This window comes from Mytilus edulis, chromosome 3 (genome assembly GCF_963676685.1).
Source record: "Mytilus edulis chromosome 3, xbMytEdul2.2, whole genome shotgun sequence".
Classification (NCBI taxonomy): Eukaryota; Metazoa; Mollusca; class Bivalvia; order Mytilida; family Mytilidae; genus Mytilus; species Mytilus edulis.
Window position 1 is genome coordinate 99,466,979 of NC_092346.1, and position 14,474 is coordinate 99,481,452.

The 14,474-nt window shown below is 32.4% G+C and overlaps 2 protein-coding genes across 2 annotated transcripts; both read right to left on the reverse strand.

Moving 5' to 3' along the window:
* Positions 1–271: 271 nt before the first annotated feature.
* LOC139517971 (uncharacterized) lies at positions 272–6,341 on the reverse strand. Its single transcript, XM_071309539.1, has 3 exons — positions 6,026–6,341; positions 4,576–4,628; positions 272–2,201 (listed from the first exon to the last, which is right to left on the reverse strand). Exons 2-3 carry the CDS (start codon positions 4,619–4,621, stop codon positions 1,087–1,089), a joined length of 1,161 nt encoding a protein of 386 aa, XP_071165640.1. The 5' UTR covers positions 4,622–4,628; positions 6,026–6,341; the 3' UTR covers positions 272–1,086.
* A 303-nt stretch (positions 6,342–6,644) lies between these two features.
* Positions 6,645–10,569, reverse strand: LOC139517973 (uncharacterized). Its single transcript, XM_071309540.1, has 3 exons — positions 10,511–10,569; positions 9,894–9,956; positions 6,645–8,317 (listed from the first exon to the last, which is right to left on the reverse strand). The coding sequence occupies exons 2-3, from the start codon at positions 9,940–9,942 to the stop codon at positions 6,870–6,872; spliced, it is 1,497 nt and encodes a 498-aa protein (XP_071165641.1). The 5' UTR covers positions 9,943–9,956; positions 10,511–10,569; the 3' UTR covers positions 6,645–6,869.
* Positions 10,570–14,474: the final 3,905 nt, after the last annotated feature.

The window sequence follows — 14,474 nt, forward strand, 5'->3', positions numbered from 1 at the left end:
GGACTTTGCTCATTGTTGAAGGCCGTACGGTGACCTATAGTTGTTAATGTCTGTGTCATTTTGGTCTTTTGTGGATAGTTGTCTCATTGGCAATCATACCACATCTTCTTTTTTATATTACTTATATGATAATTTGACTGATTTTTTAAATATATATATTTCACTGATGTAATTGAATATTTGAAATATTTACATTCTCTAAGTTGTTTTGCGTACGAATAAAAGATTATTATTATTTAAAATGTACAACTAGTTCTCTAAATTGATATATCAAATAGTCTTAGTTTGTGATTAGAAAAGAAGAAAAGAAAACTTCCATAAAATACCAAATATTTTATTCACAGGACGAGAACAAATTATCAATGAATCCATTTGTAGGTTCTGTTAAATAGATTTTCAGTATAAAAGGGATATTCAAACTCAGTAATCGACAACAAACAGATAATGTCATGGCAAACACACAAAAAAACTCAACAAACTACAAAAATAAAACATCAGTTGTATACTAAAGGCTGGGCAACATAACGTAAGTTAACCGGTAAATTTGGACTGCTGCAGCATAGTTTATAAATCTTAAAAACAAATTCTCTGAATTAAATCAAAAGTTATAACATTGACGTATCAGTGCAACTCACAAATTGTAGACAATTCGAAATCATTTTTTTTTTTAATTTGTCAAAATGAATTGCCATTTGTCATTATAACATTCTGTAATAATCGTTTTTAAACATTTAACAATAATATATGCAATCTCGTTGTTTACAGCAGTGAACACATATTCGAGGAATGCTGTGATTCCAAAATACATATTGTTGGGAATTCGTTATAACAGGGTGGTTTTTTTACATAACAAATGATTTTTTGTTATAGATTGAATTCGATTTGTCAAATCTCGAGGCGGAATTCATATGTAACAATTTCAAATAATCCATAAATCTCTCCGATGACGATTAAAATCCGATTTTACTTTTGATATAGGTTTCATCTGGGTGTTTGCTGTCTTTCTTAAGTTCATCAACACTGCGCAAAAGTGTATTGACCTGATCTTTTCCGCCATATTCATAATGGTCTAAATTTCCCCCAATTTTATCCTAATAGAAAGGCGCCCAATGCACCTAACAGTAAACCTTTTACGGCGCCTTTCTTTTTCTCTTTTTGTTGTTTCTTCTTACCCTCATACTTAGAGTTTAAATTACGTTTCTTCTCTCGAATTAATTTTCGTAATCTTCGATTTTCCCTTTTAATGTCTTGTAATGGGTTTCTGCCAGCTCCTACAATTGGTAAGGTATCATGTTTTATATGCATATCCTGTAATCGTCCGTTTAGCCTTGTGTTTATTTGGAGTTCTCTTTCAATAGGGTCAAATCCACTGTTAGGTGTATGCAACGAACCAACTGGTATGGCACCCGGAAAGTTATTTCTCATTGGTCCAGGTATGAAAGGACTTCCGTTGTCCATAAACGGTAAATCACCACGTCCACCTTCTAGTCTAGGTGGTGAGAGGTTTCTATCGAACGATAAAACGCCAGGACCTGGACCTAAACGTGACTGACTAACACCAAAGCGTGAACTAAATGGTGATTCAGGTCCACCAGGTATTGTATCTGGGTTGAAAGGTGTTTGTGGTCCACCTTGTACAAAACCTGGACCTAAACGAGATTGACCAACACCAAAGCGCGAACTAAATGGTGAGTCTGGTTCACCAGGTATTCTATCTGGACTGAAAGGTGTTTGTTGTCCACCTTGTACAAAACCTGAACTAAAAGGCGTCTCAGACCTTCCGTTTACTCCAGTGAATGGAAATCTGCCTTGTTGTAGCCCAAATCCAGGTTGAGCGTTTTTGAAATTGTTTGTTTGTGGTAAGTTATTTGGTAAAGCTGTATTGGGTATACCTGTGATAGTACCGTCAGCAGATCCAATAGGATTTGTGGGCAATAGCTGATCTCGAGTAAAGGAACCAAATCGTTGGCTGAATCCGTCTGGAGAATTAAAGTTCTGTAGCTGTGACGTTGATCCCATGGTTTGAAGTACTTGTTGCGCCACTTGATTAAAAAGTTGTTGTCCCTGCTGTTCGTTTAACCCTAGAGGTTGAGCATTGATGATGTTCGCTACACGTTGCCCTTGTAGGTTTTGGTTGCTTTGGCCTGCACCCCATCTTCCAAAAGGATTTGTCAACCCAGGCCTAAACTGGCAATTAATTTCTGTAATAAGAAAATAAAATATATAAACTTTTTTGGAAAAATAAACCTTCAATGTGGTGAGGAGGGTTAAACCAGTTGTTTGTTTAAGTCTTTGCCCTTTATTCCCTTATCACTAATTCTTTGAGTAAAGGTAAACGTTTATACTGTTGCTTTGTAGATTACACTAGAGCTTTTGATAGTGTCACACATTACAAATTATGGCAAAGATTAGTCAGATGTGGAGTAACTGGTAGACTTTTAAATGTATAGCAAATTAAAAACTTGTGTAAAACTTAATGGAAAATTTTCTGATTTTTTTGCATGTACTGTTGGTCTAATGCAAGGGGAATCCTTATCTCCTCTGTTGTACTCATTATATGTCAATGATATGGAGATAGAACTTATTACACAAAACTGTAAATCATATGAACTTAAAATGTTAAATCTGTACTTGTTAATGTACGCTGACGATATGGTTTTATTTAGTGAAAGTATTACTGATCTACAAAAGATGATCGATGATGTAAATGTTTATTCAAATAAGTATGATTTGTACATAAATTTGTCAAAAACCAAAATTGTAGTTTTTAATAACAGAGGGAAAATTAGACCAGAAGAGCAATGGTATATAAATGGAAAGGCTATTGATATATGTAACGAGTTTATGTATTTGGGAATTTTATTTTATTATACTGGTAAATTGCAAATACTCAAAAGAAACTATCAGAACAGGGTAAAAAGGCTGTGTTTAGTATATTCAATAAAATACATGATGATTATTATAATCCTGAAACTTTGTTGTCATTATTTGAAACTTATGTAGCAAGTATACTGAATTATTGCTCGGAAATATGGGGATTTCATATGGCACCTAATATCGAAAATGTTCATTTGTATTTTTTAAAACGTGTTCTTAAAGTCAAAATGAGTGCTGTAACTAATATGATTTATTGTGAATTAGGTAGATTGCCAATGTACATTGAAAGGCAGTATAGAATGGTCAAATACTGGTTAAAAATTTTGAGTACAGAAAATTGTATATTAAAGAATTGCTATGATGAGATGTATGACAGAAGTTTTATTAAAAAGAAAGATAAACAAAACTGGTGTTGTAAAATTAGAGATATTTTGTTTAGATATGGATTTAATTATGTTTGGTAAACCAAAGTGTAGTTTGTAAAGACATTTTTCTATCGCAATTAAAAAAAAGAATGCTTGGTGTATTCATTAGTGAAGTAACTGTTTTTTGAGAATTCAAATAAATGTCATTTATATAGATACATGAATAGTACACACACATTGCAATTTTATTTAGATAGACCTGTAAATTATATATACAAACCATACATTTGTAAATATCGTATATCAGCTCATATATTAAGTATAGAAACAGGTAGATATTATAATGTTGATAAAAATAATAGACTATGTACAAATTGTAATACTAGCTCTATTGAAGATGAATACCATTTTATACTTGAATGTAAAAAATATAGTCAAATTCGAGAAAAGTATATAAAAAAGTATTATTGGAGAAATCCTTCTACATACAAACTTATCCAGTTGTTATCTGTCAGAAATATTAAAGAATTGAATAACTTAGGTATATTTTTAAAATCTGCAGAAAAACTTAGAATTTAATTGCAGTAAATAATATTTTTGTTCTAAGTTAAGTGTTATATCATTATATCATTCTCCGCTCGTATTTCGTATTTTGTATTATGTATTATGTATTATACGTTCTTTCATGCACACCTTATATTTATATATATTATATGTCTCTTGTAAAATTCTTATATTGGTGTAAAATTGTGTATATGTATCCTATAAGCTGTATTGCTTTCGGAATAAAGTATTATTATTATATAAGTTATCATGTCGTTAAACTAAAACACAATGAAACCTGCACAGCGCAGCTACCAAAAGAATGCTTATTTGTGGAACAAGGAAATAAAATACGCACATAATTTGGAAAGCAAGATCAAAGTTGCCCACTCACACTGCATTTTTGTTATCTAATATTAAGTACTGGAAAGTAGCATGTACGGCGGTTTTTGTTTTTAAATTTGATACTGGCGGAAATATTCAATTGGGGTCAACTGTTAAAGTTTGTTTTCATCTGTATGAGATACTACAAAATCAACTTATGTTGACAATTCTATCATTCTTTTTGCCAACAATTAAGATCGTCACATGTCAGGCTAGGGCACTTGTATAGGTTGCTATATGCGGTATGGGTTTTGCTCAATATTGGAAGCCATACGGTGATCTTTAGTTGTCGAACTTAATTTGATCTATGATGATGGGATGTCTCATCGATAATCATACTTCATTTATTTTATATCGGTAGGTAAAACTTACCGTGAAAGTTATGATAACATCTAATAGTACCTACCAGAAACTAACAGGAATAGGAGTAGCAATCCTTTGGGTACTAACATAGTCCGGCTGCAAAGTTAATAACATTATTATTATCATCGCAGTCAATAGAATCTATTATTATTGTCGCAGACATTTCCTTCGTATTCAATATGATTTTAAAGAAGATAACTGATTAAATGCCAATGTAGTAACGGTATTTTCATATTTTGCGACAGATGTAGTATGCCTGCTGGCACGACCGTGTTATTATTAGTTGCTGACGACGCTCTGAAATGTAGACATTTACGGATTTAAGGGCATACGATACAGTTTTGATCCTGTATTTACAGTTTGATGAAAATTTCCATATAGGCTATTTTTTGTCTGATTAAATCAAATATGTAATAAAAAATATACCTCCATGTGCTACTTTTTGAGTTAAATGAGGTCGAAATTATGTATATTTGCTCAAAATTTGGATTTGTGGCCGTATTTTTCCTTTCGAAAGAAAGACATAACTTTTATGTTTTAAAAGATAAACCCAAATTGTTTTTTGTTAAATAATTTGTGATTTCTGTATTTTATAAGTGTCCTAAAAATTTACGCATTTTTTTTTCAGAAATAACTCAAATTTATCAAATGGTCATGAATTGAGAAAAAACGTCATTTTTTCTGTATATTTATCAAGATTAAAAAAGTTGCACTATTTACAGTTTTATAAAAATTGGTCCACATAATCTCCCTGGAAAATGAAACAAAATGTCGTTTTAAAAAATAGGGGTCCATGCACTTGTTTTCCAATTAAATCAGTTTGAATGATAAAAATCAGTCGAAAAATGCATCTTTTCCCGATATGTCACAGTTTGACGTCGCGAAAATAACATTTTACGTTAGCAACGTCATTACCTCCCCTGTAACTGTATCGTATGCCCTTAATTAAAATTGACTGTATAATTCTGTTTCCAAGTGCTTTTGTTAAAAAAATATATGCAGGCCGTACGGTTGCTTAAATTCCGTATACACAGCATTTCAACTTTGGTGGGTAGTTGTCGTATTGGCAATCATTACACATCTCCTTATTTTTAAATGTATGTTATTTTCGAAGGATAGACTCATAACATTGACATGTACTTCGTATTCACATTCTGATCATATCATTTGATTTCTACTAATACGCATGTATCTCTGTGTCATTTGTTCTCTTGTAGAGAGTTGTCTTGTATGCAATCATACATGTATCTTCTAATTTTTATATCAAAACTTATCTGTAATTTTAAATGTATTTTCAAATTCGGTGTTAGTGTATGTATATCTTTACATGCTACTAGAAATAATGTTGCCTTTGTATGATTTTGTCATGGATTTATTGATGATGATCAATACCGTTTTAAATTACATAGAACGTATGATCGCGATTTAATCTTTTATTTGTTGAAGCGAATGATCGCACGGTATTTGGAAATGAACGAGTCATAAGAACTTACTGTATAGTAGAATAGAGTCCTTTTCTATTGTATGTTTGTTATCATCAGTATTTCAATTGTATGTTCGGTATGATCAGTATATAAGCATACCGATGACCATTGTATTTTATCATTTGTCACCTAACCTGTCAAGTCTTAATTGACAAATATGTCAGACAAGATTAACTGACGTATGTAGTATTGACGTATGCTTGTAACTTGCACATTAAATGGATAACTAGCTATATATATGTTTACATTTAATGCCGCCGGTCATACTGGGGGGAAATATATATATATATGGTACTGAAAAGTTTTATTCAACAGATTTTAGAAGATACTAAGAATATAACATTACCCGGAATATGTAACACGGTTTATACGAGACTATACGTGTATACGCTTTTCATATGTCTCCCCTAATCAAAAATGCACATGAGATTCTGTTGACTTTACTGAGATGAATAACTTGTCAACATTATACTTTTTGTGTTAAGCACCGTAATATTCCCTGCGGCTTGCCACCAAACAGAATTTAATGATATTTCTAATGAAGTTTTCAGAACCTGGGGAATTGGATGTATCTTTGTATTCAATTGTATGTACTCAAGTACCATTGCGACAACATTCCAGAAAAGACTGAAGGACAATATGTTTATTTTTCTATATATAATGGCATCAAACATCTCAAAAATGTCAAATATAAAGCGTTTTTATTCCATTTTTACGTTTTTAATTGTGTAAAAAGTTTAATTATAAATTGTCTGTGTCTGTGTGTTTACAGTAGGGACTTTTTCATTAGTCTATTTTGTGCAAGTTCAAATCTGAACTTGTCTATATGTTAACACTTTGTTAAAAGCTTTTTTCAATGATTTCGTCGTATAGTTTTTTTAAGGGAAGCATTGTCTTTTCGTATTTCTTTCAGTGTTTTATTCTTCTTGATCTTTTGTTGTTGCTTCGCTTTATTAATTTGCCTCTTTAATAATACATTTGCCTTTCGTATTTCTTTCATAAGTTTTCTCTTTGAACCTTGAATGACTATGGAATCTTTCTCATTTTGAATGTCATAAAGCATTTTATTTAATCGGTCATTCTCAATTAATCCTTTTCCGATTTTATGCTTACGCATTTCCAAAGATTCGCCGTGAACGACTAAAGTGTCGCCGCCATATTGAATATCATTCAATAATTTTGTTAATCGTTCATTCTCTGCTAAACCTTTTCCTATGTTAGAAGAGTACTTATCTACAAAAGTAACAGGACCATTTATATTTGGATTAGGAACATTCAACTGAGTGTGTAGCTTTCTATTGTCTGCTAGTGCTAATCCAATCGGATGACTTTGGTCAATAACAAATGAAGATGGAACATAATTTTGCAGCTGAAGACTTGATTGTTGGATACTAATTGTATTTGTGTTATCTAATATGATCGGGATTTGTTGGTTTTTCTGTCGTTTTGCTTGAGCAATCTGTTTCCTAACCATGGCATTTTCCTGTTTTATCTGCTTCTTGGTCATTGCTTTTGTTTTCCTCCTTTGAGTTTTGGATCTTACGATTTCTTTTTTTAGTGCAGTGTTGGATTTTCGTAGTTCTTTAATTGCCTTTCTCTTTGAACCTTGAACAAATAAGGAATCGTTATTAGTGTGGATATCATCAAGACGTTTACTGAGCCTACCATTTTTAGATAAGGCCTTTCCTATTGCATGATTGTTTATATCTAATACCTCTCCATGGACCATTAATGTATCTCCGCCATTTTGTATATCACTTAGAGCTTTTGCTAGGCGTTCATTCTTTGCAAGTTTTTTTCCTATTTTAGATTTGTGTTTATGAACAAATGAGCCTACTCCGTTAACGTTATGGATTCCATTATCAAGTCCGTGTAGAGTTGTTCTTAAATGCTGGTTTTCTGCTATAGCTGCGTCAATTTGATTCTTTTTCTGTATCACAGAAACATTTGGTAAAGCAAATCTCTTAACACGTTGTCCGTAACTATTCCATGCACCTAACGTCGAACTATGTGGTCTGGCATGGACATTATTATTTGATGATCCTGCATATACTCCCCCTGGTATCACATTTGGTATTATTTGTTGTGATGTAAATCCTGAAGCAAATCTTGATGTTACTGCAGGCACAGTAGAGTCATAATTGTCATGAATGTTCACCCTTTCTGCCGTTCGTTCAATATTATAGACGCTAGGAGTTTTCTGAACTTGAGAAGTATGGAGAGGCCGAATAACTTGGTGTCTTGTTATTAATGATGGACGATTTACATTGTTGTAATTATTATTTCCATGTCCATTTACGGCTACAAAATAACAAAAAATAATATAAAACTTTTTAAAACTGAAGTTATTAAAACAAATAGTAGTAAGTAAAGTAACATATATAGAGATGTGATGTGATGTTCAATGGTAGTCGTTTGTTGATGTAGTTCATATAAACTGTCTTTCGTTTCTCATTTTGTGTATAGATTATATCGTTGGTTTTCCCGTTTAAATCGTCTTACACTAGTAATTGTTGGTGTTGGGCCCTTTATAGCTTGCTGTTCGGTGTGAGCCATGGTTTCGTGTTGAAGACCGTACTTTGACCTATAATGGTTTACTTTTACAAATTGTGACTTGGAAGGAAAGTTGTCTCACTGGCACTCATACCACTTCTTCTTCTATCTATATGTATTTTGTTTTTGTTACATTTATCACCACAGTTTCATTTTTGTGTTTTTTCCTCTATCTTGAATTTATTGCACAATTCTTGTAAGTATGCATTTTTTTTTTCATTAAGAAGAGATGAGCTGTGCGTATTTACTGATATTATTTAAATATTAATATTGAATGGTGTATCCCTTATCTCGGAAAAGGAGGCAAATATAAAGTTTTGTTACTCTGAGGTTGTATCCGACACAGTCAAGTGACAATTAGTTCATAATTATTCAACAAGAATGAATTATCATTTGGTATAAATTGCACAAAACATGTCGGTGGAGAAGAGAGGACAATTTTTTAAAGAAACTAGAAAATGAAGATCTGATCTAAAAAGGACGGAAATCTAGCAGCTCAATAGGCCAATTTTAACAAATTCCTCAGATATATGTTGCAATGGTGTTATATAATGAGGAGAGTGCGACACACTCGTCCTATATACACTGGGCATCAGATGTTATGTCAAAGATGGTATGGGAATTTCGCTTTATTCTGAATAAATTTTGATATTTGATCACAGAAAGGGTGTATTCCGTTTTAAACGTGAAAGGAAACAGCATTTTAATATAGTTGTTTTTATATTGTACTGGTATAGCTCTTTTAAGGGGACGAAATTGAATATACACTGTTGCTTTTTTTTTTTTAACTTTCGGTTGGATATAAGCATCATGACATGGGTACTTATTAAAAGTAAAATCCGTTTGAATATATATAAATGTTTATGAAAATCAAAGTAAAATGAAAACAAAAGCAAAAACGAAAGAAATAAGCAGTCCATGACCATAGTAAGATAAGAAAATTAAATAACATTTTGGTTTTGATATTTTAATTTCACAAATTGATCGATCGTTTTAGTTTTATTAACATGAATGTCCACACTTGACATATTATAATTATTTACCACTTTTATAGCTTTAAAAATGTGCCGTCAATAGTTTTTTCAAGCCAACAATCTAAAGGACGGTAATTAACTGTTTAATTCTATGATAATGGGATGGGCCATACTTATGATGATTTTCTAAGAAGAAATTTTATACAAGAAAATATTCAATGGTTTGAAAAAACGGACTTTGTTTGTTATTATAAATTGTTGTAAACAAAATTATGAATTATATTGAGAATATAGAAGAATATGCTATAACATATGAATAAAAGATTTCTAAAAACGTATATAATACTTACATGAAAATGTCAAATAAAGAAAAGCTATAAGTTGAACCGTAATAAACATATCTTTATAATATTCTGAAAAATGAAATAATAATAAACGTTATTATAAAAAGAAGATGTGGTATGATTGCCAATGAGACAACTCTCCAGAACAGATCAAATGATACAGAAATTAACAACTATAGGTCACCGTACGGCCTTCAACAATGAGCAAAGCACATACCGAGCCCATATCGCATAGTCCGCTATAAAAGGCCCGGAAATGACAACGCAAAACAATTTAAACGAGAAAACTAACGGCTTAATTCATGTACAAAAAATGAACGAAGAACAAATATGTAACTGACTAACACATAAACAAACGACAACCACTGAATAACATGCAAACAGTTCATTTGTGAACGAGTAGTCCCCCTTTCGAGGTAAGTTTAGAACCACTGATTTGTGAATAAAGGTGAAAACTATATAATATTAAGTTAAAGCCATATTTTATATATTATACGAACTAAGGTTACTAAGTCTTTCACCATATTATAAAAATCATAACTAAATAGCGGAGAGTTTGATCTTCCTGAAGTAAAGTGTTATTGTATTATAGTGTTTCTTTAACTCTCGTTTTAACACCTTACCTTTCAGAATAGTTTCCTTTTACTAAGTGTGTTTTCTAATAAATCAAACATTTTATTTATATGACCATGCTGTCAGATTAACAAATTGACCTCTGTTTTAGGCGACCGGACATGAAGTGACGTATTGATTTTGCAACATAATTTGTTAAGCTTTGACAAGTCTTACAACATATTATATATTCTTGTCGAACGGGTACATAATACGACACGACTATGTGATTCACTGAACAGAACGGGAAAATTTCTTGGATACTAATCCAACACAAAATATTAATCTTCTTCCGTCCCAGAACACCGTGCCCAGAATACTAGTTTTAGCGTTAGACCGATGACCTGCTACTTATTCGCTTACAATATGCTTGTTATAGGTCGCACCTTTTTTGTTCTTGTCTCTGATGCTATATTGGTTCTAAGAGATAAAATAACCCTATTCTAAGGCGTAAATACTCGTTTCAGTGATCGACTGATGCCCTGTTACTTATTCGTTCCATATTCTCTTACTATACGTGTGATATTCGGTGCACCTTTTTAAAACAATATCTTTTCAATTGTATTCATTCAGTATTTTTTTTTCTGTAGATTACTCATCTTCAAACGAAATGAGCGTTATCAGTAATTTTTTTCTGACAATTTTTTTTTAATTACTTATGACGTGTTAATCAAATATAATATTAATAAATGCAGAAGCATATAATTATCTAATGAACCAAATATTTCCTTATTCAATTTTTTACGATTTTTTGTCAACGAAATAGTTAGGCTGATTATTTTAGATATGCAATGTATACTAAATGTAAACGCACAAGTTCGTTTAAAAAGATCGAAAACGCGAGATGCTCTTCAGAGATCGATTTTATTTCAATTCCGTGCAAGTGTTAACGGGGTCTAATTAACACCATTTCTGTTTTTATCACTCATCCTTAGGCATCTATGAATATCGAAATATTCCGTAATGTTGCTAGAAACTCAGTCTAAGTATACTCGTATGAGGTTGAATAAAACCTAGTCCGACCTTTTTTTCTCAAATCTCCTTTTAATTATTTTTTTCCCATATGCATTCCTCTGTAATTCTTCATTCCGACATCTTTTTAACACAGACACGATTATGTTTTTTTAAACAAAAAATGCACACCTTATACATAAATATCAAACAATCGGGACAAACTCGGAATGGTCATATAAAAAAACCTACAATGTTAGAAGATTATATGTTAACTTCTCTAGATGTACTTTGTTTTACATGTATGCGTCATTAGGTTACTGTTTTGTTGGTGTTTATTTGAAATCTAATTATCATATTCATGTAAAAATGTAAGTGCAGTACACATTCAAAATACGTCAGTGCAATTTGCCATATCCATACCTATTGCTAAAGATACAGTGAATTTTGAGTACATGATCAGAAAGATTGATGATTTTCGTACTTTCTTAATGATTTGTAAAATATCGATGTAATTAAGAACCTACAAAAGTCTATACATGTAGAAAATTAAGGAAAAAAGTATTATATTACAATTTGATTGGCTCATCTTGTTGTCGAGTATCCAGATTCTATTTCGTTTCTTTACGGCCATTTTTGTGTGTTTTTTGTTGTTAGATTGCTGTATAGTGGACTCTCTTTTCATTCTCATATTTTATCCAATTCTGGAACATGTCTATTATTTAAAAACAATTTTCATTTTTTTCTCGTCAAATTAACCTATCAAAACGATTGTCACTCTCTCCATCGGCTCAAAGAGGAATAACTCTAATAAACGTTTCCAGTTCGCGGAAACCGCGACGTCATAAACCACTAACGGCATAGTACTGTTGCGCTTGTAATTGCGCATAAACAATAGAGGGATTTGTCTTTAATTAAATGACCTGTGTGCCATCACGGCATCTGGAGAACAGCAATCCATATACGATATACCAATACAGAAGAATAATCACCTTATAATATATTTTTAATTAATCAAATATTACTAGTACCAGGGAGCAATGTCCTTTGTTAGAACTTGGTATGAAAATTTCTCATGGTAGTTGTCAACCTAAATGTAATAATAAAATGGATGATCTCATGATTTCCCTATTCTGATGTTAATTTTACTTTTATTTTTCCAGAAAAAAATTATATATTACCTTTTTTGCAAAGTAAAAAGGTCCCTCCTTTCAAACAATAGAAACATAATTGACTTGTACATGCAGTGCCCCAACCTGACCACTCTGCTGGGGTTAGTGATAAGTTCTTACAGTAACTTTCCAAGGAACGGCTTCACCTTCCATTGACACCCTTTATGACACAGGAGGGCGTAGAAAAAAACCCGCCAAAATGACTTTCTTTGAATTCATATGATCTTTGTATCTGTGGTCAGCTTCGTTATTATGTTTAGTAGCTTTAAAAGAAGGGCGATAGATAACAGAGGGACAGTCAAACTCATCAATCGAAGATAAACTGACAACGCCATGGCAAAAATGAAAAAGACAAACAGAAAAATATTAGTACACAAGACACAACATAGAAAACTAAAGATTAAGCAACACGAACCCCTTCAAAAACTTGGGGTGATGTCAGGTGCTCAGGGTGGGTAAGCAGATCTTGCTCCACATGTGGCACTCGTCTAGTTGCTTATGTTATTACAAAGCCAGTAAATAGAATAATTTGGTAGTTACGACATATGTTACATATCCGATTTCATCTATGAAACGGTTATTCCATAACGATCAACCAACTCGTTAATAGCTTCTTTGTGAGCAGCAAACCTCTATTATCAAGGAAATCATGATAGGAAATACATGCCCGGGAATATCGTATCAATTGGGAGACATGTGCTCCGTATGCAGACGCTGCTGGAATGTTGCTACATAAACATGGAAAGTTCACAATTGGGAAATCAAGCTGAACTCATCTGTTTTGTCGTATGGTTTTATTTTCAACCGACCCTTATTGTCAATTTTTGATGTAAGTCAATATATATGGCAGACTTAACTGTATATGTTGTTCCTTAAAAAATTTATCTCTAGTTCGATTGGATAGATGCGTTCAACATAGTCACTAAATTTAGAATTGTTTAATGAGAGAACATCATGATATGTATAGCGGAAAGTGAAGTTAAAGAATATTTCTAACTTAGTTTGTTTTTTCCTAAGAAGTTCTTGCATAAAGTCAGCCTCATAAGATCTAAACGATCAAGTCGGCAAGAAGAGGGGCACAATTGGTTCCCACGGGAGTATCAATAGTTTTTCAAACACGTCCTCCAAACAGAACAAATATTTTGTCAATCAAGAAATAAATCATTTTGACAATTCTTTATATGTTTTCGACGGTTTAATACCTAGCTTAACATGCTTATAAAATCTGCTTACTTTTACCATTCTGGCTAGTATAGAAAGTCCCTGGTATAGAGCCTTTTTAAGACGGTCGCTGATGACATAAATGTTTGATCTATTTACCTTCGCCTTGTATATCGGTTAAAATTTCGTGTATTTATTTTGTAAACTATATCGAGTCATAATAAAGCTTGCTTATCGTTGGGACTAAATTACTCTCAACACTGCAGCTGGGAAATGAATAAACATCTTAAGAGTCATTCTCTGTAGGCTCTGTAGGCATAAAAATATGCTGGAAATGGATTTCACCCACATTATTTAGTATTGGTTTTAATGATTATTGTATTCCACATTTTTTTTATTCGAGCATCACTGGTGAGTCTTTTCAAGCGTAGACGAAACAGGCGTGATTCACCGGGCCAGGAACATATATATATGGATATCCTTTAGATATACGAATGATGAATATTACCCAGTAGCAATGTCAACCCTTGCTGTTGTGCATTAGTCATGACTCATGAGGAGAATCACTATTGGAGTAATCTCATGTATCTGTAGCTAGTTCTGAAGGATCTCCCCTTGATGACCTTTGCATTGTTGTGATGTAAAAGTCCCCCCGGCACTGCGGTGCACTGGTCATGAGGAGAACTACTGC